At 35.1% G+C, this 26,562-nt stretch overlaps 1 protein-coding gene across 1 annotated transcript in view; it reads left to right on the top strand.

Moving 5' to 3' along the window:
• LOC131079058 (uncharacterized) overlaps positions 1 to 15,060 on the top strand; it is an 81,846-nt gene extending 66,786 nt beyond the window's left edge. Inside the window, exon 8 of the mRNA XM_058016946.2 lies at positions 14,512 to 15,060. Within this exon, the coding sequence (XP_057872929.1) occupies positions 14,512 to 14,610 (99 nt within the window). The 3' untranslated portion in view covers positions 14,611 to 15,060. The remainder of the gene's footprint in view (positions 1 to 14,511) is intronic.
• The last annotated feature ends 11,502 nt before the right edge of the window (positions 15,061 to 26,562 follow it).

Below are 26,562 nucleotides of genomic sequence, written 5' to 3'. Positions count from 1 at the left end.
AGTCAGTCCTATAGAATAATATGTTCATGTTGACCAAGCAGCTCACACAGGGGAGCAACGTGTCAATTTTTGAGTGACTGCTAAGTTCTTTCTTGAATTTGGATAGCCTTTGTCCTTCTTTATATGAACATATTTAATGCAATGGTTTTGAGCAGCCTTGTTAATCATTAAGATAGATTCAGCAATACTTTTGTTGTGCTCCAAGTATCTTAGTCATTATCCTCCACATATAGTCAGTCCTATAGAATAATATGTTCATGTTGACCAAGCAGCTCACACAGGGGAGCAAAGTGTCAATTTTTTTGAAAAAAGACTGGGATTTATCATTTATCTAACTAGAATTGACAAGTACATATATGCTAAATTTAAAGGAAAACTCTATGAATTTTGAATAACGAACTTGCTCATTTGCACTCGTCAATTTTCTTATAGTTTGAAGGGAATTCCTAAGGTTGAAATTATGCTCATATTCTCACACACAAAGGATATCCTCTTCGTTTTCTTTCACTTAGTTTGTCATGATTTTACAATGTAAAGTGATTATATCACCGCTGATTTACAATAGACTATGTTCCCATATCAAATTCTCTAAATTCAGCATTAAGTTCTTTACCAGAAAGATTATAGCCCACAATGTAATGATAACAATGGGTGAACATATTTGTGGTTCTGATTCATAAGCATTCTTTGATATACACAACCTCATATAGTTGATACCACTTCCAAGTCCACAAGGGATGGGCCAACGACCAATGGAGACCTTTGAATTTCACAAGGGACAGGCTAACAAACTGCTGCCTATACTACACCTAATCGTCAAATTAAATTGCATTGGGTGCTTCTAGTTGATGGGCTAAGTCATGGATAATCAATGACTACTTTTGTTCCTATAAGAAAAATCAAGGGCTAGTGTTTGATGCATAAAAGAAAAGTGTTGAATAAAAAATTAGCCATTGGTGCTATTTCATATGTTGGCCCTTACATTTATACTAGCGAGTAGTGAATGGGTGAGCAATCTCTCCACTCTCTGTTATGGAGGGGTTTTGTTGGCCAGTTTCTTGGTTAATGATGGTCTATAAATGCCCTTAGCTAGGATTCGAAAACAAACACTATTTGTTCAATTGTAGAAACCATGAACACATAGGTTGATTATAGAACTTTACCATTTTCACCTTTCCCATGCCCACATGACAACATGCAATTGGTTCTTATGTTACGTCCCTTTCCTAAGCACTTCAATTTAGTGAACTGTTAGCATATTCTGTGTATTCTTGTAGGCTAATGAGTTAGGGTTCGGGAACTCATGGTGACAGTTTATCCAACAGGTTGGCAGTGTCAAATGTTTATTTGAGCTCCAATGGCTAAGAGGTAATGTTTATTTCAGGAGTGGTTTTGGATGATTTCTCACATACTATTTTTTAGTAAGTTAGTTTCAGGCATTGATTGAGCTAGTTGTCACCATTGCTATTTTTAGAATTGTTGGTGGATGCAATTATTGGTGATATCTCGATATTTGATATAGTCCAGTGGTTTTAAATTAAATAATGATAAGTCATTAATTTTTAAGTTAAATTAAAGATTTAACTTTATTGTTATTTTAATATATTTAATAAAGGACTATATGGGCACCCAATATTATAAAATTTAATGAATGGGCCTTTTTGAGATTGGACAATATATTGATAAAAGTGATTTAACATTAAATTAAAAGGACAAGGAAAAAGGGGCATAGCCTTCTGTTGATTTATAGCTAGGTCGGATTCCTAGCTTGGGCCGACCTAGCTCTCTAAATTGGCCTTTTGGCCTTAGCAATTTGTCATCGTGTTGACTGGGCCCTATTTGGGTGATTTATGTTAAATACATATGTAACGTGCTGTGACTTGCATGTATAACGTGTAAACATTATGTAAAATATGGCTTGGCACCAAAATTATGTAACTTGTAAATAGGTCACGACCTATACTTGTAACTTGTAAAATGAAATTATTTGTTTATATTTTGGCGGGAATTTTCAAATGGCCGACCTAGCAAAGTTAAGGCATTGTAACTCATATAAAGTCAAGGCAAGTTGAAGCCTTTCACATAGATTTGAATTATCTTGAAGATCAGCGAGTCCTTCTGCAATATCAGTGAATCTTCCTTGGAGGTCAGCGAATCTATCCAAGGCTCAGCAAATACATATTGAAGGACAGCAACCATATCTTGAGATCTGCGTAATCCTTAAGAAGACAAGCGATCAGCAGAGCAGCGATCAGACATTGGACATCAGCAGCAAATGTCATCTCAGTTGAGTGAGTTCATCCAATGTGCAACTCTGGAGACCTCTGATCAAGTATTCCCTACTTGGTGGTGAATTCTGAGTAAAGGATATCTGCCCTAGAGACTGCCCTATATGTGATTGGGATTTGGTCAAGTTCTGATCAGAATTTGTAATTCAAATAAGTTGATTTTCTCAAGCCCTAGGTGGGTGTACTTGTAATTAGTTACATTCTGACATTAATATAATCAGATCTGAATAGTGTTGCTGGGTTTTTCCTCCAAGAGGGAGGTTTTCCCAGGGTACTGCTGTGTTCTTGTGTGTTGCTCTTATGCTATGATGTGTTGCATTCTCAGTTTCTGTTATTTACCCTCAGTCTGATTACTAAAATTAACATCTTCTAGGGAGATATAAAAATAAGTTTGAAGAGCTCATTTAGGATGCTTGATTTGATTTATTAGTATTCTACTTTGCTGGTTGAACTTGTTCTTCCTGTGGGTTTTTGAGGATGAAATCTCTCGCAGGCAACATCTTCTACATTGGTGGGAGACCCAGTCTGGAGGATTTAGTGGCGGTTTCATACAAAAATCACAGTTTGTCTTATTGAGATTTTATATTTTAGTTTGCAGAGCTTATTGTTTATCAGACTTTCTGAGGGTTGATTTGGAGGTGCTTTGAGGAGATTTATAGCTGCTTTTATCTTCCATAGTTGGTCATACAAGCTCCTTGGTTAGTCATCTGTTTAGTCATCTGTTTGGGGACGTGAGACTTGTAGTTGTACTTGGCACTAGGGTTTTTGTGAAGATTATTGCTGCTTGGGTGGTGTGAAGGGTTGGAAAGTTGATTTGTGAGCATTTTATGATATTCAGATCAATTTGGAGACTGTGGTGCCCCATTTTGTGCCATTGCTGAAGCTGGTTGCCATTGTGGTTGAGTTTCAAAGTCAATCAGATTTTTTGGGTATGTTTGTAATGGATTTGTAATGTAATTTCACAAAGTAGGTTGTTCATATTTTATCTACAATACTGAAATTAAATCTGAGTTGTTTCAAATTTGTTGGGTTTCCTGAATATTTTCATTTTTTGAGTTGTTTAATTGCTGGAAGTATTTCCATTATCAAACAAATATTTTGTGCATCTATCTTTTCTATAAACAATTGTAAAACAAAAACAAAACAAGGGTGCATATTGTAGTGGTATCAGAGAAGTGTACCCTACCATCCTGAAGGGTTCAACATAAAAGAATGGTGATATGTTAGGAATGAATAAGCAACCTTTCACTCATCACTATAACATTCTCAGGAACTGGTCTAATACAAACTTGGTTGTAGAAGAATATAGGGCAGTAGAAGGACAAAATACACGTTATATGGGTGATAGAAATCCAAGAGATCAAGGAGAAGAGTGTTTTTTTGAACTTGTTGGATGCTCTGGTTAGAGAGCAATAAGCTGCTGAACAGAGAGCGCAAGAACAAAATCAACGATTGGGACTTTTGACAGAGTTAATGGCTTGGCAGTTGGGAGTGAATATAGGTGCAAATATTGGAAGCAATAATGGTCAAGAAGAGAACTTAGTTCATGGTGGGAATGCAAATCAGTGAACAAGAACAACAGCTTCTTGGTCTCTTATGCCTATCTTTCTACCTAGGGCTCAACCACAAGTGGACAATGCATCCCAAATAACATTCCAGGATCACTTTAGGCATGATTGGGATAGTGGAGGTCCAAAGTTTCAAGCTGCCATTTCATTGAGAGACTACATTGATGTTAGACTGAAGCATAGACCCAGTACTGATGGTAGAACACAAAATTATGATTTGTAGAAAAAGGTTGGGAAGTTACCTCTTCCTTAGTATGATGGCTTAGGGAAGGATTCAGCTTGAGCTTGGGTGCCAAAGCTAGATATATATTTCCAGCTCAACCCTATGCTAGAGAAAGAAGCCTTTGAGTATGCAATGATACATTTGGATGGCATTGCACATCAGTGGTGGCACCATGGGTCATGATTAGATTACCTCCTCTATAGAGTTTAGAAAGAGATTGATTGAGAGGTTTGATAAGAAAGATCTATAGTTGCATTTTAAGGAGTTGGTGCAACTAAAGTAGTGGGGTTTTGTAGACACATTTGTAGCTAATTTTCAAAGACTTGCAATGCTAGTTATAGATTTTTCAGAGAGGAGACTCCTGATACTCTTTATGGATGCCTTGACAAATCCCTTGAGAAGTTGGATTAAAGCCCTCAATCCAACAAGATTGTAGGAAGCGATAAAGAAGGCTAGAGACATGGAGGCTTCTACTTCTAGAAGCAAGTTTCAGTCAAAGGGATTCCCTCATAAGAAGGATAAGGACAAGAAATAATTTTATAGGGAATCAAATCAACCACGTAAAAGGTTCTAACAGATTGGATAGTGAGTAGCTTAATGATCTTTAGAGGAAGAAATTGTGCTTCCATTGTAGAGAACCTTGGGACCCATCTCACAAGTGCAATTTGAAGGCAAAGGCTAAGCAATTAGAGTACTTTTTATGCTAAAAAATCTGCATCAAGAAATCAGATTTAGAGAGCAAAAAATGATGGTACCATTGCTTTACTCTCTAATGTACAAAAGGTAGTTACATTTAAGGTGCGAGGTGTGTTACAGGGGCAGCGAATCATAACTCTTATTGATACGAGAGCCACTCATAACCTCATTCATGATGGCTTTGTGGCTAGGAGAGGCTTGCAGACAGATGAGCACAATGGATTTAAGGTCATGGTAGTTGATGGGTACAAACTCTTGTACTTTTAAAATTTCTAATTTGAGCATACCATTTGGTTATTATAGGTTGAATGATGAATTCTATGTGGTTAATATTTGGGACATTGATGTGGTCTTAGGGATGCATTGGATGTTATCTCTTGTAGAGTTCTCTTTCAACTTGCAAAAAATGGAAATGAAGTTTGAATCCAATGGGAAGAAGATAGTGCTGAAAGGACTATCAAATGGGGTCTTGTTGATGTGTTTTTTAGGACACCACGAACACAGAGTAAAATACTAATTATTCTATCCTCTCTTGAACAAAGAAACCTCATTTGTTAAATGATGTGATCAAATAAGGCAACTCCAAGGTTTACAATGCGAACAATCGACTTTATATTTTGGATAGACTCAGTGTATATGATGTGATATGCTATTAACACAAACGGACTTACGTTTTTGAATTGTAGTTGGAACATGGAGTCTTACTCAACTCACTTGGAAAAGAAAAGACAAAAGGATGAAGGGTTGAGAAATCTAATCTAAACCTAAGGACAATGATGATAAAGGATAGTGCTTAGATAGATAGATTCCATAATCAAGCCTTGCTTCGCCATGAGGAAACAACTACACAAAACTGATGCAATCTCCAAAGGAAATGAAGGGTTATCATATTGTAAACTATCATCAAATACCCAAGACTGGCACAATCCAAATGAATATCCACAATCAAACTAGTGCTAAATCAGGTTTAGACGAACCATACAGTGCAATTTGCAATCAACAAAATCCAAATGGTATGAACTGGAATTCCATCAAATATCATCACATTCCATTATAATCAATGAACTTCAACTAAATTTGAGAAGTAATAAGAAGATCTCTCATATCTTCAATGAAAATTATGTATTTATTTCAACAAGTCTTGGCAACAATCTCTAGCTTCCTCCTACTCTATTGCTAACTACTAACTATCAACTTGCCTATTAACTATAACCTTTACAAATGAGAAGTAATGCCTTATATAAACATCCCATTACAAATGAATGGCCCAAATTGATTTGAAATCAGTGGATGAGATTACATGCTATAACTCGTCTTTGACCAATGTGAAAATTACATTGTATTGGACACATGTCCTTCCTTGACTTTGGACCAATGAGAAATGAGGTTAGGTATATTGAATTTGGTGCCCTCCACATGTGTAGTTGTCCTCATAGGATGAGTAAGGTTCGTTGAACTTGGACACCTTGACTTGGAATTATTTGGTTGGTTGAGAATGATTAGTTGCCACATCAGTATACATATCTTGTAGATCATCACAAAGAAGTGTTTTTTTTGGGCAATATCTCTTGATACTCAATAGTTTTAATCCTTCGACGAATGTGTGGATCATATTCCCAAATTGCATCATCTTGGTGATCAAGTTTCTAACTTTGCTTAACTCTTCTGAAACTATCACAATGTCCTTGATCACATTTCACGTTCATGAATGGGAATCTTCCTCTATGTGGTGCATTTCCATCCTCATGTTAGGGAATTCACCGTATTCTTTCCTTGATGTTGTTAGACCTTGAAATTCCTTGTCTTGTACTTGGATTCCTTGGTAGAGTTCTTGACTTCATGATGTCTATGCTTGCTCCTCTTGTGCATGATGTCCTTGGCCGGGATTGCCTTCTTGTTGTACTGACCTTGATTCTTGGATTTCCAAAGGAAATTCAAGATAACTGTAAAATTCTCTCATCCTACTTGTGATGTCTTGAATATCTTGACATTGTAAGGACTTTCACCTTCCTTGTGTTGTAGTGCAAGCCTTGAATGCTGTGATCTTCTTGAACACTTGAATCTTGATGTTCTCCTTTGCACTTGCAATGCTGAGATGTTATTCATCTTGTCTCCTCCATTAATGTCTTGAATATTCATTGGTGAGTCTTTGTCTTGATGTGATTGAATCTTCAAGGTTGCGATGATCTTGACTTGTCTCATTGTCTTGAGTTTGAACTTCTCCTTGTTTTGATATCCTTGAGATTCTTTGTCTTTGCTTTGAGTGTGTTGATGTTGAATTCCTCCATGTGATGGAACCTTTATGTTACCTTGAATGCTCGTCTTTCCTAGCCTGACTCGGACTTTGATCTTGCATTGTTAAGGCTGATGTCCTTCATCTTTTGGAATTCATGTGAAGTCTCCTTCATGTTTGAGGTAGTCCTATTGCATCAGTCCTTGCAATGAAACCTGAATGAAAACACTTGGGAATCAAGAAGAATGTAGTAGTAATAGAATGAACTCCTCAATGAAAATAACACAAACCCCTCATCAATCAAGTGCCAAACCCTCCCTTTCAGATCTGGAAATGATAGCCTGGAAATTATGATTTTGACTAGGAAAATGATGGAATTGCCTTCAATCAGGTGTGACCTGAAAATCAGAGCCTGGTCTGCCCAATTCACACTTAGGGCTTTTGGAATTTGCTCAAAATCTGCTTTAAAACTAATAAAAATGTCCTCCAAAGTTGCATCAATCAGGATACACAAATCCAATCTGCTGTCCAAGCTGATGAAATCCACTGTAATTGTAAGATAGTTGATAAGAAAGTAATCTCAGATCTGACGTCTGCCTCTTATTCGCAGGTCTGCTCCTTGAAAATGTATTTGTTTTGATGTTAAAATGAAGATTTAATCCCCTCTTTATATCATTACACACCCCTTAACTCACTTCTCACTTTATTTGGCTGACTAAGGCTTATACACCATTCGTTTAGCATATTAAATTTTGTATCTCCTCCTTGAATAAAGTAAGGGGGTCTTAAAGACTATGTCAAGTGCTGATCTCATATTGTCAAGGACAATGTTGAGTCGGCCAGGTTTATGCATCTGATTCATTCTTTTTCCTTTACAACATCAGGTCAACTGTGCTTGAGAAACTCATTGCCTGGACACATATAAATAAAGAACAAGTTACCCTGTCCAAAACACAATCTCACCGAATTCTTCCTTTGCTCTGCTCTGCATAAGCGAATTATATCTGCACTTTCAGGGTTTTAACTCTGATTTTTTATGTTTTTGGGTCTGATTTTAGGATTTTTAGGTCAGATTCTGATTTTTGATCTGATTTGCACCTGATTCATCATTATTTTGAGGTCTGATTGCAGGTCTCATTTAGAGATATCTTAGGGACAATTAGGAGCGCATTTGAGGTGTTGAGAGGGACAAAGTCCTCTAGGCAGATTTTAGAAGGTTCAAAGGACTAGGAGATAGGCACAGTTAGGGCAATGTGAAGGACAAGGAATGGACCAGGCAAGGCGGGATTTCAATCGGTGAAAGGACAAAAACTTGAGTGCATTTTCTCCTGGGGCAGGGACAAAGACAAGGCACAGCTCCAAGTTGCTTATGGACTGGACCATAGGCAGGATTTGAAAGAGTGCAGCGACAAAGACTAAGAATGCTAGGCAGATCTGAGATAGTCCTAAGGACAGGGACAAGTGCAAGGCGCATATGAGATATCCTAAGGACAAGACACCAATCACAATTCCCTGGCAAGGTATGCAAACCTTGGGAGCATTGTAGATGATTTGAAGGACAAAGATGACCGCCATTCGAATGTAGTCTAGAATCGTAATGCTAGGCAACAATGCAATGCTATCAGGGATGGGCGCAATGTCCACATGTTCACGGACAAATTTGAAGTACAAGGGTGGGATTGAATAGTCCCCAAGGACAAGGAACTAGCATAGGGCCCAAATTAGATAGTCCTAGGGACATGTGAAAGAGTGCAAATCGAGGGATGCAAGGACTAGGGACAAGTATGAGCGAACCTCCCTATTGGATAAGGACAAAGTGTTGAGTGCAGGTGAGGGTCAATCAAGAACAAAAAATGCATTCCATCCTTGAAATTCCCAAACATAAACAAGGGTTTTCATCATTCCCCTCGCTTCATCCTTACAAGGTCGGAAAATCCGACTTGAACAAGGAATTTTCCTTGTCAAAACATTGAATTTTCAAATATTTCAAATTTGACCAAAACTTAGCATTTTCAGAACCACTTGACAACTTGCAACATTTTCAACTATGACAAGATTTTTTGCAACATTTTCAACTATGACAAGATTTTTTGCAACATTGACAACATTTTGCAAGTTTGACAATTTTTGACGTTTTGACAATATTTTACAACTTTTGACAAAAAATGACAACATCTTGCATCTCAACTTCAATCCTTGGTCCTAACACTTGATTGAGGATTCCGAACTCAAAATATGACCTCCTAACCTAACTAGACCTTCACAATAAGACATTGCACTCAACACTTACCCTATCCTAGACTAATAAGACATACCCTTTCTCACAAGCAAAAGGCTAAAAGACAGAAAAGTTATTGCTAAACTAAGACAACTACCTAAAACGCCTATGCTAACAAGCAAAAAGTAGGGGTCCCCATTTGCAATGGGGCGATGTGTGAAAATTTCACAACAGGTCCTAGAGTTGTATCCTTCAAGTGGATGGAGCAATTGATGGAATAGAACATGTCGGAGATGGAGGAGGGCGCCAAAGTAGTGATTACTATGCCATACAAACATCCTAAGAGACATATGGATGAGATAGAGGAAGCCATTAAGGAGTTATTGGAGATGAGGTGTTGGTGTAGTTAAGGTGTTGTACCTTGTTAGTTCTTCACCTAGGTCCTAATTACACGTTACTTAAGCTTACTTAGGGACTACATAGGAAGATTTCCACTTTCAGTGGTATTATCACTTTCCACCTTATATGGAACTTCCACTTTTAGTGGTTTTATCATGTTATGACTTTTCCACCTTAGGTGGGTGATCCACCTTTAGTGGATGTATCACATTATCAGTTTTATACTTTAGGTGGGTGATATCTTATCACTTTATGTATAATGTCATAATATTAAGACACTTATTATAATCGTATGCCTTCCTATGTCTCGCCTTGGGCTACTTTCTATGTACATTCACCCATTGCATAGCATTCTTGATAGAAATACAATTTGTTCTTGTCATATTGATTCTCTCTTGTTATTGTGCTTTCCATTAGGCTTTTAGATCTTGGGTGGCTACCTTTATAGCCAAATCTTACATGGTATCAGAGCTTTTAGAGTGCCATTGGTTAGTCTTTTTGACAGATTTTGGTGCAATTTGGGGGTTTTGTTTTTTGTGGTTTTTTATTGCAGGTAAACATTGGAGCTTGTTGGGTCAAATCTAGGTCACCATTGGATTCAAATCTAGGTAAACAATTTCACTTTTTTAGTTGAGTTTTTTATTTAAATTTTCAAGAGCATTAAAGGAATGACCAATGTTCCATGGGGATGCATCCCCTCCCCCCTCGAAAAAAAAGCTTGGTGTTCTAGGGACAGGGACGTTTCCAAGAGGTGGGGACATCCCAACTTTGTCACCAAGATGCCAAGGATGTCAAGGATAGTGGGACGTCCTGGGGACGCCTAAGAATCTCTGGTGGCCCTTGTTGGGTCAAATCTAGATAAACAATTTCACCTTTTTAGTTGAGTTTTTTATGTAAATTTTGGAGAGCATTAAAGAAATGACCAATGTTCCATGGGGATGCATCCCCTCCCCCCTCCCCCAAAAAAAAGCTTGGCGTTCTGGGGACAAGGACGTCTCCAAGACGTGGGGACATCCCAACATTGTCACCAAGATGCCAAGGATGCCAAGGATAGTGGGACGTCCTGGGGACGCCTAAGAGTCTCTGGTAAACTCGAAGCGAAAACAAAAAATGGTGATGAAGTTGTGAAAATGACATTTGTAATGAAGGTTTTTGGGGTTTTGGAGGCCTTAATTGTGCTTTCTTGTAGGGGCTCTACCCCAATAGGTAACATGCTAAGGAGACCACAAGGGGCGCTATCCTTGGACCTTGGGAGTGCCACTACACCAAACCCCTGCAAGGGGTGCTGCACCTTGACCCCTGCAAAATTGAACATTTTAAAACCAAAATCTAAATACCTTTTTTTCTTTTGTGCTCTCCTTAATCAAACATTTAGGACTTAAAAACTCTCTATTTTAACCCCTATTGAAAAGTTAGAAAGTAGAGAGGTGGCAAATCTTCTATAGACGTTAACAATAAATTCAAATGCCATAATATTCTTTCCCATAGAAACGAGACTTGGACTCAACGCGGACTCTGTGAGGGTAACTTGACTTGGGACTTAGCAAAAAATCTTGGCATAGATTCGACAAGTGAAAAATCCAAGAAATTGAGAGATTTTTTAAAGGATTTAAAACTTGTTTCATGCACCTTTTATTAAACAAACCTTAAAGACACAATAACATCATCAAGTAGAAGCTAATTTGATCACATACACAAGTATACATCGGTCACATAATTATAAACGCAAATTGTAGTTGAAGGACATAACACACATAGAAATTTAAATATTGTCAAATGGATACAAAACTCATTAAATATGAAATCCATTACATCAAATGTTCCAAACAAATATCAAAACAATAACTAGAAGTCTATGCCCCTCCTACGAAGGTATCTAAGGTAGGTCCCACGAACTGGTAGGCATTTGGGAGTGGAGTCGCTAGTGGGTTTGAGGCATAGCAATGATAAATCGCACAAGGTGTGATATGTGAGAGAACCCCCCTAGAGAAAAAGAGAAAAGAGTGAAGAGAGCAAAATGATCTTTGTATTGGGCGAAATGATGCTTTTAGGGATATTTTTGGGTTTTTGGATGCAATTTTTTTCTGAAAAAAATGTTTGTCTTTGTTATTTTTTGAGATTTAAAATAAAAAAATTGATTTTGGCCAAGTTTGGGCATCGGGACTTGCCGGTGGTTGCCCAAGGTCACCCGGCTGGGGACTCACCGAGTCTAGGTGAGTCCCAAGACTCTGTTCTCTCCACTTTATAATCAATGGCTAAAAGATAGTTAGAACACAATGACAGAAATATACTGGGTGGGGTGAATCGATATGATGCAACATTTTCCCAATTTAACACCTTATCAATCACAATAACATCATATACTCAACATCAAGAATCATGCACATGAGAAGAACACAACGACATAATATTTACATGGAAACCCGTATGGGAGAAAATCATGGCACAATATTGCTCATGTATAAAATCGTCTTACAGCTTTGTAAGCACCAACTCACAGGAGACACCACTCCCCTTAGTTCATAGGCACCAACCTCCACAGCTAAGCACCAACTTAGCAAGCGACACCGATCTCTCCTATATGACACACTGATCTCTACAATATCTGCGATTAATGACAGCTCAAAATCTGCTCCAATATCTACTCTTATGTCTGCTCCAATTCTGTAATTACGTCTTCTCAAATCTACAATGTCTGCTCCAAATCAGATATAAAGTCTGCACCAATTCTTCTATGATATCTACTCCAAATATTTGTTCCAAAACTGCACTTATGTCTGCTCTGAAATTACCAATAAAGTCTGCTCAGAACTGCACTTATGTCTGCTGCAAAATCATCTTTGAAATCTACTCAGAATTGCACTTATATCTGATCCCAAATCATCAATGATGTCTTCTCCAAATTGGCTATAACATGTTCTAAATCAGGTATAAGATCTGCAAGAATTGTGCTATGAAGTCTGCTCCCAGTCTGCAATAAAGTCTGATATAATCTACTCCAAATATGCCCTTGTGATTTGCCTCAACATGCTCTTATGATTTGTTCTTACATGTTTTTCAAGATTGCTCTTGCATAAGTTTGTTCCTTCTCTAAAATACATCTGAATTGCCCTTAATAATTTTCTGATCTAGATCTATTGTAACTTTGCTCTTATTCAAATTTTATTGCATTGTTCTTTTAATAGAACATCCCACTGTAACTCCTATTTTTTTTTTCTTCATTAGCCAAAGAAGGCGATTATACCATAGAGGTCAGCCTCTTCTAAAAAACAATTATTATTTTATTTACAACTTCAACATGGGTTGACCACAATATAGGTCGGCCTCAAAATAAATATTTCTCCAATAGCAGGTTGGCCTGTGACAAAACATGATAATTCTTTGTCTTTTGAATTGCCAGTCTCCTGAAACAAACAAGGTGGGGTAGCAGTGTTTGAAACAAGATTATGCTCCCACGGGTTCATTGTAAACTCAAGCTGGGTGAAAACTAAATTCATTCTCACTAGATCAATTGCTGAATATGGCCCATTATTATGTATGTAACACATTTGAGCTTACTTTTGGTCAAGAATTGGTATATCAAATGAGCTTACAATTGGTCAGCCTCCAAAGAGATCTGGACGAATACACACCTTTCGTAAGTGCATCAGAATATTAATCAACTCAAGAAAATTGTCACTTGCCAAGGTATATATGTTTCTCATACATTGTGACCAGCACTTACAATGGTTGTCATCCGACCTACCCATGTCATCGTATGTAATGTCTGGCTTATCATTGTGACATTCATTTCCCTTTGACATCAATAACAATCTCACTTTGACGTCAATGACAACACAGTATTTCGAACACCCTTTTTATACCTAGCAACTTAAGTTTTTTTGTTATTTTTATTAAAATTTAATTTGAAAGGGGAATATAAATTTGCATTTGTAAAATATCTCTAGTAAATAAAACCACTACAATAAAGATGATGTGATTTTGTTTATATGTGGGATTAAAAAAATTTCTAATTACAATATTTGTGGGATTAAAAAATAATTTACCACTGGATCCTTGTACTTGTGTACTTGAATCCTTGTACATGAAACCAAACTCAAACCCAAATCGGTAACTTAGCTTATAACATAAAATGATTAAACAAGTTGAAATTGCTCAAATTTCCTAACTTTCAAGCCCTTGCTATATTAATTTTTAAGTTTCTTGTTTTTACAATTAGTTTAGAACCATATGCGCCATTCTTAGTCACTTAGACCCCATGATATCTGTTATTCCAGATATCTTGACAAAGCAATGACAATGATTACTTATAATGCCCTGCATTGTGCAAATGAGGAAACCTGTTTTCTCACTGGTAGTGAGCAAGCTACAATCAGCAATATTTAGTAATTCTTTGTTAGTACAGAAGCCCAAGGTGAGAGAGTTTTTAATAGATGGCATACTTTTTCCTAGCTTGTTTCCCTTTTGGCCTTAAACCATTGTCATATCATGTTGGCCCCCTACCATACAAATTGCTGGCCGTTGTTTGACCAAGTTAGAATGCACTATTCTCAGTTTCCTGCTACAACAAATATTTCTTATGAAGAATATTTATTATTAACTATTTACTTGTCAAGGCCAAGGTCTCTATTCACATCTTTCAAGAAGCCACTATAATGTTGCAGGTTATTAGTAAGACCCAGTCAATTGATGTGGTCATAAGTTGAATTTCTTGGTATTCCACTTCCTCCAAAAGTGTCCCTATTTTCTGCTTGCTGCACCTGAATGGCTTTTAGGATGCTAGCCTTTTGTTCTGGGTACTGTGCTAGCTGATAAGAACGATTTTGGTTATTTACTTTGAAGTCATTTGCCAAGATGTCTAATCTATCTTCTGTTGCATATATCAGTGGGAAAAGAGCTCTGGGCGCTCATATTTCTACTTGAGCCAGATGCAAAGAGATAAAGCAAACAGGGAGATCCAAATTTCAAAATCTCGATATCGGTAGATTTCATTAGTAATTTGGCCTCATGTAACCTTATGTATCATTAGTGATTGTCTTATATCTTTCCTCTCTGGTGCAAGATGTTTGTTATGCTTTCACTTATCCCTCAAATATTTGGGTAACATGAAATGCAATTGTATCATAATGGTCTCTGTGCAATAACATTGGATGGATTAACAGTCAAGCTGAAAGATAATGCTATTACAGATACTGTGAATGAATTTCTGCTATAATTTCTAATTGCTGTACACAAGCTGTAGATTTTATTTCTGATGTAAAGGCTGGCTGAATGATTAGTGATGTATGATCAACAGTGAAGCAAAAACTCCTAGCATTTATATAACCATACAATCCAGCGAGATCAGCTTGGAGAAAATGTATGCGCCTTTAATGCAGTAACTACTATTTTTCTTAAGCAATGGATCCAATTTACTATAATCAATTTTCAAAACTTTTGTACTTGTATACCATGGTGACAAATTTCTTTATTTTTCAATACCTATAATGAAAAAAATAGTAAGATATTTTGTATCCGCCTTTAATGCAGTAACGACTATTTTTCTTAAGCAATGGATCCAATTGACTATAATCAATTTTCTTAACTTTTGTACTTCTCTTTATTTTTAATACCTATAATGAAAAAAATAATAAGATATTTCTTTATTTCTTTATCTCTTGTTATTGTTTGTCTTTTGTTTTATTTTCTTTTTGTTGTTTTTTGTTTAGTTGTTGTTTATATATATATAATTTTTTTATTATTTTTTATTTTTTCATTTATAATTATTTAATTGCTTTCTGTTTTTTTATTTTGTTATATTCTTTTGCTTCTCCTTTTTTTGGTCTTGCCAGCCTTCCTCAATTTTTGTGCCTCCTCCCTCCCTCTTTTTCGCAACCATGGTCTGCTTCTTGGACATTTTTTCACTTCTGCATACTCTCTATTTTCATCCCGATGATGGATCACGGAGTGTGATCCGAAACGTTGATGAAAAAAATCACACACAATCAAATCCGGAAACAGTTGACTAATAAGATATTTTTTCAATTTGTGGCAATATATCTAAGCAGGCAATACTGAAAGAATTTCTGTGAAAATAAGGTATGTTTGCTGATTTCTACCCTGGGTAGTTCTCCATGAGGTAAAATCATTATAATCACTTAATGATTGATCTAATACTCATGGTCTGTGTTGGTTCTGCACAAAAAAAATTAGAAATTTTTGATGTTAAAAGGAGGTAGTCTAATCCATTTTAGTTACGAGAATGTACATTTGTTTTTTTTCATCATGTTTAAATTTTTATCTTTTGTGGACTATCATTCTTAGCATTGATTTGATTGTTCAACTATTAATTTCAAATACTTAATTCCTTCATGTTGCAAGATACACACACTACCATTTTTTGATGATGTAAAACGTTTTATAGTTTCTAACAAGTTTTATACATAAATTATAACTTCCATCTTTCTAGCATAGAGACACTGCCATATTAGTATACTATCAATCTTATTACTGAGTTGTCTTTCTAAATCAGACTTAATTCTACACATTCTTTCAGAGGTGTCAGCCACATTTTTTAATCATCTCGAAGGACTAAAGTAACAATTTGAAAGACGTGTAATATGTTCATTGATTATATGTATTCCTTATCATCATTATTACTTTACTTGGTTAAATCCAAGAAAAAGGGACTGTTCAATTTGTTCCATGAAGATTTATAGATTTCTATGGAAATGGGGTCTTGGTCTTTCAAATGCTCAAATCTGTGCTAAGCCTGTAAGCTAAGCAGGACGTCTTGAATGTGGAAGCAGTCAGAAAGAAATAGAAAAGCCAGTAAGCTAAGCCATCTGTGTACACTGAAACTGCTGTGTAACTATTTAACCTTTTTAATGAGACGCCTTAACCTTGATGTGTATCATTCATCATTCTAGTTCAATCATTGCCCCACACCTTTTCCTTTGTCAAATATCATGCTTCGAAGGGTCCATCCATTTCTGTATCCAAGTTTTTGCAAGTTCAACCACATAATTACTTCGTGGGTGTTATTATTTTCTATTTTCAGGAAGTGGAGAAGTGGGATACATGAAAAACAAAATATTTTAGCATCCAATGGTGGGGGCGTTCCCATTTTAAAATTCAAGGAAATTCTCGAAATATCATGTTAAACCACACCATTAGTTAGTGGGTGTTTTGTTCTAATATTTAACAAAATGATAGTGGACTTTTCCATTTTAATATTGGTATAGTTTTTCAATATTAAGTTTAACTGATTCTACTCAAAAATAAAATTAAACAATTGTTTTTTATTAAGAAAGCAGCAAAACAAGGGTGCGGATCTATTATACAACAGCCCATAGGCAGCAAAAAGAGAGACGACAAATCAAGGGTGCAAACCCCGAACAAAACAAGGTTAGATAGGCCAACAGTAAAAAAACTTGTCAAACCTGCAACAACCCAAAAGTCAACTCGGGAATGGGGAGAAACACCCAAGCCTTGACGATGAGGGGTTTGGCGGAGGGGGGGGCAGGGGGTGGGGGGAAGACTTCCCCTTCCGCTTGTGAAAAACCACAATCCAGGCAATATTGTCACTTCCCCGTCCGCCTGTGACAAACCACAATCCAGACAATATTGTCATTAGGACCAACAAAAAAAGGATCCAACAATGAGGACTCCGCAGAGTTTCTGTCAGTAACAACATCAGGCTATCACTGCAAAACAATAGTAGGTTGTTGCTGCTGCAAAACAACAGTAGGCTGCTGTTGTAGAACAACATCAAGAGCAGATTCGGTAGGAGTAGATTGGAGTTGTAGAATAGGAGCAACATGCGTGGGAGCCTTAGGGATGGAGGAGACCACACTAGTAGTAGCGAAAGGGTCAACAGAGGCTTCAACAATAGTAAGTGGCACAACTTCATCACGAGAGGAGACATCATCCTCCTGAGAGGAGGCAATATAATCAAAATCAGAATTATAAGTATTGACAGTCAAGCGATCAGCACTAGCATCCTTCCACCAAGTAGTAGCACCTTTGTGACGTGGAAGAGAACAATTCAAAGCTAAATGATTGGCTGAGAAGCATTTCCGGTTGCGAAAGGGGAGGCTCTCATAATCCAATGGTTGAGTCCATGGCCTATCCCCAACCATAAGAATCACAACCCAAGGAGAGGCGAAGAGATGTCAATATCGATTAAAATGTGAGCAAAGACCCATGGAAGACGTGACATCATCCACCTATAAGAAACAACCTATAGAGTTACCAATAGCCTTGTAACAAGAGTGCTCCTTGAAACAAAGACCAATATTTTGCTTTTGTAACATTAAAATAATAGTATTTATTTGTTTGATGGTAATGAGTTGTAGCATAGCAATTTTGAGACAAATAGATTAAATTGCAAAATAATTATTACTTTTTTGAGTGATGTTGATTTCAAGTTTGATTTGGGAAACACATGTAATTAAATCTCTTCATTAGAATCAATATTTGTTAAATTTTGATGAAGTAATGATATGTTAGTAAAGAATTGTAGAGTGACATTGTAGCAAAAATCTATGAATTGATATTGGGAATAGAATCTGAAAAAAAAACATGAAATATGAGATTGTTGGAACCTAGGTAAGCACTATATTCATTAATCATATTTTCATAATTTTGATCAATAGATTTATTTTTGTTTTATTTTAATTTTTGAATAGTTCTAACCAAAATTCTTACTTTTATTCCTAATTCTAATTATAATGTTCTTAATATTATAATAAGTAGTAATAATTAAGATTATAATTATAGTTTAATAGGTCATCATAATAATTTTAGTAAATAAAAAGATAAGAATAATTCAATGCTTGTAATGAAATAGTTTAAGGTTTAATTTAATATTAAATATTTAATTTTTATTTTAATAACGTGAAGTGAAATCTCTATAAAACAAGTAATATGTTTTATTATCTATAGTTTGATAAATAAAGAATTAAAAAAAATTATGTATCTATATAGATTAATTACCTTATTTACAATAATATAAATTAAATATGAAAAAGGTATTTAAAATCATTTTTATATATTATAGTTAAAATTTTCAGATATTAACTTTATAAAATTTAGTTTTATAAAAAAATAAATAATTAAAATTTTATAATTGATAAGAAACCAAAATATAATAACTAAAGTTAATTTCTTTTTTTTAATATAAATTTATAGCTCATAATAATAGCTTCTTAAAAAAAAAATAAAAAAATGTCTACATTTCAATTTGTTTTTTGAAATTAATAAAAAATATTAAAATTTTGGTAGTTAATATTGTTGGTATGGGAAGATAGAATGTTGTGTCGGGTCTTAGGTTGATTAGAGAGTCTGTAGTTATATGTAATGAGAATATGTAATGAGACTGAAGATCTATTTGTAAGCTTTGATGAAGTAATATAGGGAGCTATCCCCATTAAAGATATCACTTACCATTAAAAAAAAGGGAAAAGAAAAATTAAAATTTTGTTAAATATAAATTTAAAAATTTAAAATAAATGAGAGATAGAATATAAACGATTCCCTTGGATAAATGTGTGTGCATGTGTGTGTGCACGAACATATAATAAATTCTCACACACAAAAAAGTAACAATAGTTATTAAAATGATGGTAATTGGTAGGTTTTGTGCTCAGTTCAAGTGCCATCGATTTATTTGGTAACACTATTATTGACAATTTATGTATACTATAAATAAAGTTTAGTTGTTTACTTTTGATTTTTTCTCTTATTTTCCATTTTATAAGGAAAACATTTATAATCTTCAATTTTAATATTGTAATTTAATTGTATTGAATTTATATGGTTATGCCTTTTCTACAGTTATTAAGTTTAATAGCTAAATAATTAATAATAATTGTACATTTTGTCTACATTAAAAAGATTAAATACTTATATATTTTTATTAGTCAAAATTGATTTTTGATTCTTGAATCAAATGATGATTAAGAATAATTGCATTTAGCTATTGTTAATACTCATGAAGAAGAAGAGTTCATCATATAGCACATGTAGTCATATATTCTATTTGATTGATGTTTATAATAACAAGGATGATGTAATATATTTTTAAATAAGTGTAATTTGAAAATAATTCAACCAACTAGATCTTAAGGTATTTGTGTCATATAACTAGCACTTTTAACATGATGAGCACATTAAGTGGGCTTTGCACATGTTTTTTATTAGGAAATTAGGGTTTTCAAATGACCTAGAACCTTGTACAAACAAAAAAATATCATGAAGCACCATCAAACACGAAAGAATAGTCAAGAAGAATAATTAAGAGACTACAAAAGGTAAAGCATTATATAGTCTTACAAGATCAACCAACCCAAAGTTAGGGTGGTTTAAAAAAATGTTCCAATGTTTTTGCTTTATCATAATGTAAGGGTCCTTCTCTCCAAATCTATTTTCCTTGAGCAAAGGAGAAATCATAAGATCACTTGTCGATCTTTCTTCTAATATCGAAGCAGTCCCTTTCATTATCTTCATTTTGAACATCCTTATAGGAAGTAAAAAATTGCTTCATAGAAGTTGACATTTCTTACTTTTTCTTTTAAAGAAAATGGTGTTTCTTATTTCTCAAACAAGTCGTGGAGGCATGACCCATTGTACGACAAGAATATAACAATCATATCTTATAGGACATCAATTACGCATTACATTTACACATCTTAAATACATAAATCACTGGACTCCACATGCACATTACACATCACTACATGTTGTACATTACACATCACAACAATAACAGTTAGCAAGATAGCCTCTCCATATAGGCTAGGTCAGAGATATAGGTTCCATCACAGGGCCACCATACTATCCCCCCATCCCATTGGCCATAGGTACTTGCACACTTGAATTCAAATATTAGTCCATCGTGATAGTAAAATAGATTAAGCAACAATCATCAACAAGAAACATTCACATAAACCGCATCTATCTACTAATGCTAAATCTTTTCATCTATGAACAAATTTGCATTAGTAGTCTTCATACAAGCATGTAGTAAGTTCCCATGTCAACTCATATACGAATGAACGCATCACAGATAAGAAATTGAATTACATACTACATCCTAAATGAGAATCTCTAACAATCCTTACTAGTGATATCATCCATCATGTGGACATATTCATCTTTGATACTAATTAATTTTCATATCATGTTAGAATACCATAACTATTTAAGTCATTCATATAATAAATATCCATTAAGATCACTAGCATAGTTGTCTAAGAACACACATATGCCATTGTCAAGTACATGAAGGACCAACACATCACAATGTGACATATCCTTGTATATAATTTTTAACACATTCTCTATAAGATGCTTTTATCCTCGTGAGATTAATGCATTCATCAATACAATTTTTATTTATGTAGTCCTGGTTCCTAAATCACATGAAGTACATCAAAATCTCAAATCATAAAATTAAGCTAGACATAAAATTGGCAAGGACAATTCACAATTAACATCATTAAATCTTTCAAGTGTAATCCTTACTAGAATACATACATACCATGGATCTCGCTAGCTATTCTTGATCAATTGTTCATGACAAAGCTAACAAAGATCAATACTATTGTTTCATGATAATGATGGACATACTCCTCCTAGGTATAAGCATACATAATCGTCGTTAAAAGGTGGGTCTCACACCCTCCCCCTAGGATTGTACTACCTCCTAGAAGTCGTTTGAAGGTAAGCATCATGAAGTAAATCACATCAACTTTCATGCAGGCATATGTTTGTGTTTGAGTTTTCTACGTGTTGTCATGTTAGTGAATCAATACTCATGATTACATCTAAAGAGAATTGTATCATTAACCTTCAATTAACCATTGCAGATCTAGGGTATACCATCCAAAATTTACTTTAGAATTTACATTTCCCACTTCAATTCAATTCAAGGTTAATTCCTAAACCAAGGTTTGACCTAAGGAAAACCCCCATCAACAACCCTATTTCCTTCTTTTTGTGTGTAGGAAAATGTCTCAGGAGCTATAATCAAGGAATCAGGTAGAGTAGACGATGGTAATTGAACTTAGCTTTTGAAGGTGCAAAAAGCAGAGGACTAGAACAATCAACACCCCTTGGTCCAGGGAATTCTTGACGTTCTTATGACAGTAGATTATGTGCATCATCTTGATCCAAAAATCATTAAGCTCGTCTGCCCCTGATATTCAGAGAACTAGGACGGTCCACCCCTTGGTCCCAACAATTATGCCCGAACTTTCTATTACATGTTTTGATCTATTTTCCATTCTTAGATCTAAGTTTACAACTTTACATAATATTTGGAATATTTTGTTACTATTATTTTATGTCAATTTCTCATTGCTTGTCTTAGATCTAACATTGTAATCTAACCCTAATTCAAATTTAGTTTCAACTCAAACAAAGAGGATTAATTTGATCTGTATTCAGTCCTTTTAGGATTGGATCAATCAAATTCAATTCCCTCCTTAATGTAAGGTTTGTCCCAAGTGAAGTTAGTGGCCTTATCAATCTAAGTAGTGAAGCCGTAATTCCAACACCTTAAATTTTGGTGAACTTGATGCTTTTCCACATTTCTAATTTGGTATTTATAGATCCGATTATTCATAATCGAATTTGAAAAATCTAATTGATTTTCTATTTCACATGTGATTACATTAAGTATTAGCTATTTTTATCAAAATCATGTGTTGAATAATAACTTCTTCAATTTCATATTGCTTGCATTTTTTCATACCACTTTCACATATTGCATAATAAGGGTTTCAACAATACTTTCTACTTATAAATCATGGTTCAAAGCTTTTATCCATATTTCATGTGGTTACATGATGAAATTATTAAAAAAATTGATGGAATATGTAGATCTCATAAGGCATTTAGTACACAATATTCATGATAATCCTCGAGATGACATTGACATGGCTAACACTTGTACCTCTCCTAGGGTATCTTATGTCAATAAGGATAGAATCAATATTCCTATCAATGATCTCTCTAATGGAGAGGAAGTGTTGAAGAGAAACATGACACCATCCTCTTTGTTGGAATCCAAGAACACTGTGAGGAAGGGGGGGTGAATCAGCGTTCTACCAGAATGATCAATTTTAACCTTATCAAAACATGCATTCACCAGCCGATGTACCGATACATATAAGATTGAAAGAAGTAAAGCAATCAATAAGCCAATCACACAAATGAATACCATAACACAGATAATTATACATGGAAAACCTCAAAGAGGAAAAACCACAGTGGGATTTGTGGCCCACAATATCAATCCACTGGCCATATGAAAAGATATTACAAAATATAGGGGCCTGCACATGCAAGAAGGCTTACAGCCTAGAGCACACTACTCATCACAAAAGAGTCTCACTGACTACATACAAATCCAGACTACAATTCGGAGAAATGAGTGAGCTACAAAGATAGCATCTCCTATGCCTGAATACAGTTCCGGTTAAGCTCTGTTTGTTTCAGTCTAAAACTCTAAATCCTTACCGAAATAACCTCTTACATAAATGTCCTCACATACATGATCTCTCTTACATATTTCGCATTACAAAACATCATCACATTCTCCTATATATCTCAACATATCTTGCATCTCATAATCATGTCACAAAATGATCTAATCAACTGACCTATATATCCTTACAAACTTTCAGGCCTTATGTCGGCTTACATAGATAATTACAAAATAAATATACAAGTCGACTCAATTACATAAATATCAAAATTAATTGCCGATGTCGGATCTCCCAAAGTGATGTCGACCTCCAATACCGATAACCTGAAGAAGTCATGTCGACCTACAATGCCGGTACCCAAAGAATTCCTCCTATCGGTGAAGATACCTGCTGGTGCCAGTGAAGTGTCTGCCAGTAATCAACCAAACCAAAATATGAAAGCCAGAACATGGTGCCATCAATGACACCATATTGAAACCAATCAAATGAGTGTCAATTGCCAACACTCTTCTCATAAAGCTACTTTAGTGCAAGGGGAGAAAGGTAGACATGTTGGTATATCAATCTCTATAGAGCCTCCTTATTCTCCTAGAGATTATCTTGATCATCAACATATTTGTAGGTAATATGATGTTATGCACTTTATTCATGACCTATCTCCCAATATAACATCGAGCATAGATGAAGCCTTAGACGATGAGGATCCTCCTTCCCAACCTACCAAAGAAGATATGAATAATGATGAGAGAAAGGGGAATCTCTCTGCAAAGTATATCCCTTCTTCATCTATTCATCTAATTTGTCCTCCGACATGCCCTTACACAACAAATTTCAAATGAATTCACAATGAAAGCCTTTCTCCTTCACAATTGAAAACATCCTATGAGGTTGGCTATTATATGATTTCTAAACAAAGCTATAGAGGACAAGGACTTGGAAAACAAGAATAAGGAATCAAGTTCCCTATAGATCCTCCCTCACAATCTACTACAAAAGGTTTAGAATATCCCAATTCATGAACATCTATGGAGTACTTTGCAAAACAAAAACTATTATCCATCTAAAAATTATTCTTCATTAAACAATTTTCCTCCTTTCTTGCCAATTCTTTTACCACAAGAGAACAATCCTTCTTCCTCCACTAGTATGTACCTTGCACTACATCTCAAGTGACAAGACCTATCCATATTGACAATCAAGAAATACTAGCTACAAGAATCTTTTGGAGGTTGAAATATAATAAGAATGTTACTTTTCCTTTCATAAGATATATCAATAATTATAAGAACAAAGAGATGACATGTATTGTCTCTTACATCATAGTTGTAGACACCTAAAACTAACACAACTAATTAAATGGATTTTATTCATTTAATCATCATTAAATCACCTATTAATTAAATTGAGATTTAATTAATATCCCTATTCTTCTAATTGATCTTTTTAGTTAAATTAAGATTTAATTAATATACCCTTCTTATATCTAAACCATTTAATTAAATATCCCCCCTCTAGCCATTTTAATTATATTCACATTTAATTAAAAATATCAATTTATTCACTTTCACATTTAATTAAAATATCCTTTACATCTAAAATAAATCAAAATTTATTTGTAAATCCCCCCCCACACTTGCAAAATCCTACAAATACAAGTTGCATCCTCTTTTGGCTAAATTAAATCTTTTTAATTAACTAAAATTCCTATTTTCTTTGACCCACTTGCCAAATCCTACATTTCCCACTTGCCCTCCTAATTTCTTCTAGAATCCCTCTAATCCTCCATTAATTAGCCTAATTTTTGCCATCATGTCCAATCCCTCAATTTGGGGGAGTCACTTCCCCAAATTTGGAGAAAGTCTTCAAAATGCATTTAAGACCTTTCAATAAGGTAACTTGTTGAATCCCCCCAAATTTGTAAGGCTCTTACAAATTTGTCCCCTCTTCCACTAGTGGTTTTCCTCTTGAAGCAAGTTAGCCTCCAAAGTCTTCAAAAGGCATTTAATGCCTCTTACAAGCCCACACCCCTAACCCATGATGGTTGTCCACTTGACCATCCTTTATCCTTGCACAAGAGTTTACCTCTTGGACAATAGCCCGCTTCCTTGGATAAAAGCATTATCCAATGATGTCACCCCTTGAAGCCTTCCCTAATTCTCAATTAGCATCTCTCAAGCCCTCTCAAGATGACATTTGTCAACTTGGGATTGGATTGAATCCCTCACATGGATTGATAACTTTCAATCCTAGCCCTTGTTGAGATTGTTCAATCTCAACCATCCATTCTCTATTTTCTCTATAAATAGAGCCCATTTCCTCAATCTAAGGATCCATCCACTTCTATTGCATCCAAACTATAGTCTAATTTTGTTGTGCAGGTTATCAAGGAGCTCAAACCCTATCACCAAGCATTTAGGCCATTTTAATTGCATTATAGCTTAGTTTGTTTATACATGTTAGAATATCTTGCTAGCTTAATTCATATCAGTTTCATAACATTCTCATAACTAATCCTCATATTAGCCTAATTAGTTCACTTAATCTTTCAATTTGGAACTCATTTCATATCTTCATCTTACATCTTTATCCATCATCTCATCTTAGCTAGGATCATAGTTGTTTGCATTTTGATCCTAGAATCATCATTCATAACTCGTTCTCTAGGTTGTCATCTTGAGGATCAAGTGCTCTTCCAAGTGAGGGCCACCTTGAATCTTAGAGATCTTTAGGGATAGAGGAGCATGGGACGGGCTTAGCAATCTTGAGATTTCTCGGACTAACAATTAGATTAGTTTGCATTTTCAATCTCTTGATTCCACTAACGTAATGTCTTATGTGTGTGTGTGATTTATGTTTTCTTGCAGGTGCAGGTATCCCCCACATTTTAACCACAAAATAGTTATTCTCATTCTCTTGGAAATTGTGAAACTTTTAAAGAATTTATTCAAGACCAATATGATAGAGCTCATATTACTCTTACAACTGATCTCATGCTTTTTATTATTCCAAATTTGGAAGTAGTGCCTTAGCACTCCATTTACCTTATTATGTTCCTCCTTATCCTATGACATTAGTAGTTTACCTTTATTGGGGGCTCTTTGTCATATGTGGTGGTACAAAATTTCTAATCATAGTTAGATAGCAACATAATAGTCCTTCCTTATCTCTATGCTTGGGGGCCAAGAATAATATTTCAATTCTCTCTTTTTCAAAGATTGCCTTTTCATTTGAGTTGCATTTTTCATAACTTGAGGTCTTTTGTTACATAGGGTGGTCCTCCATACGAGTACATATATGTCCCTCGGTAGCACTTGTTCTTTGTTTGCATTGGTGTGTCTTCTTATGAATGATGTCCCCTTATTGAGTATGTGCAATCTTTTACTTAGAATCCACTTTTTCGTAGCAATGGGAGGTGTGTATTCTTAGTTTCCTTCTCCTTTTTAAAGACGTTATCTTTATCAAATA

The sequence above is a fragment of the Cryptomeria japonica genome, chromosome 4 (genome assembly GCF_030272615.1).
Source record: "Cryptomeria japonica chromosome 4, Sugi_1.0, whole genome shotgun sequence".
Taxonomy (NCBI): Eukaryota; Viridiplantae; Streptophyta; class Pinopsida; order Cupressales; family Cupressaceae; genus Cryptomeria; species Cryptomeria japonica.
The sequence above is the reverse complement of the archived record's forward strand: the minus strand, read 5'-3'. Positions and strand labels throughout refer to the sequence as shown.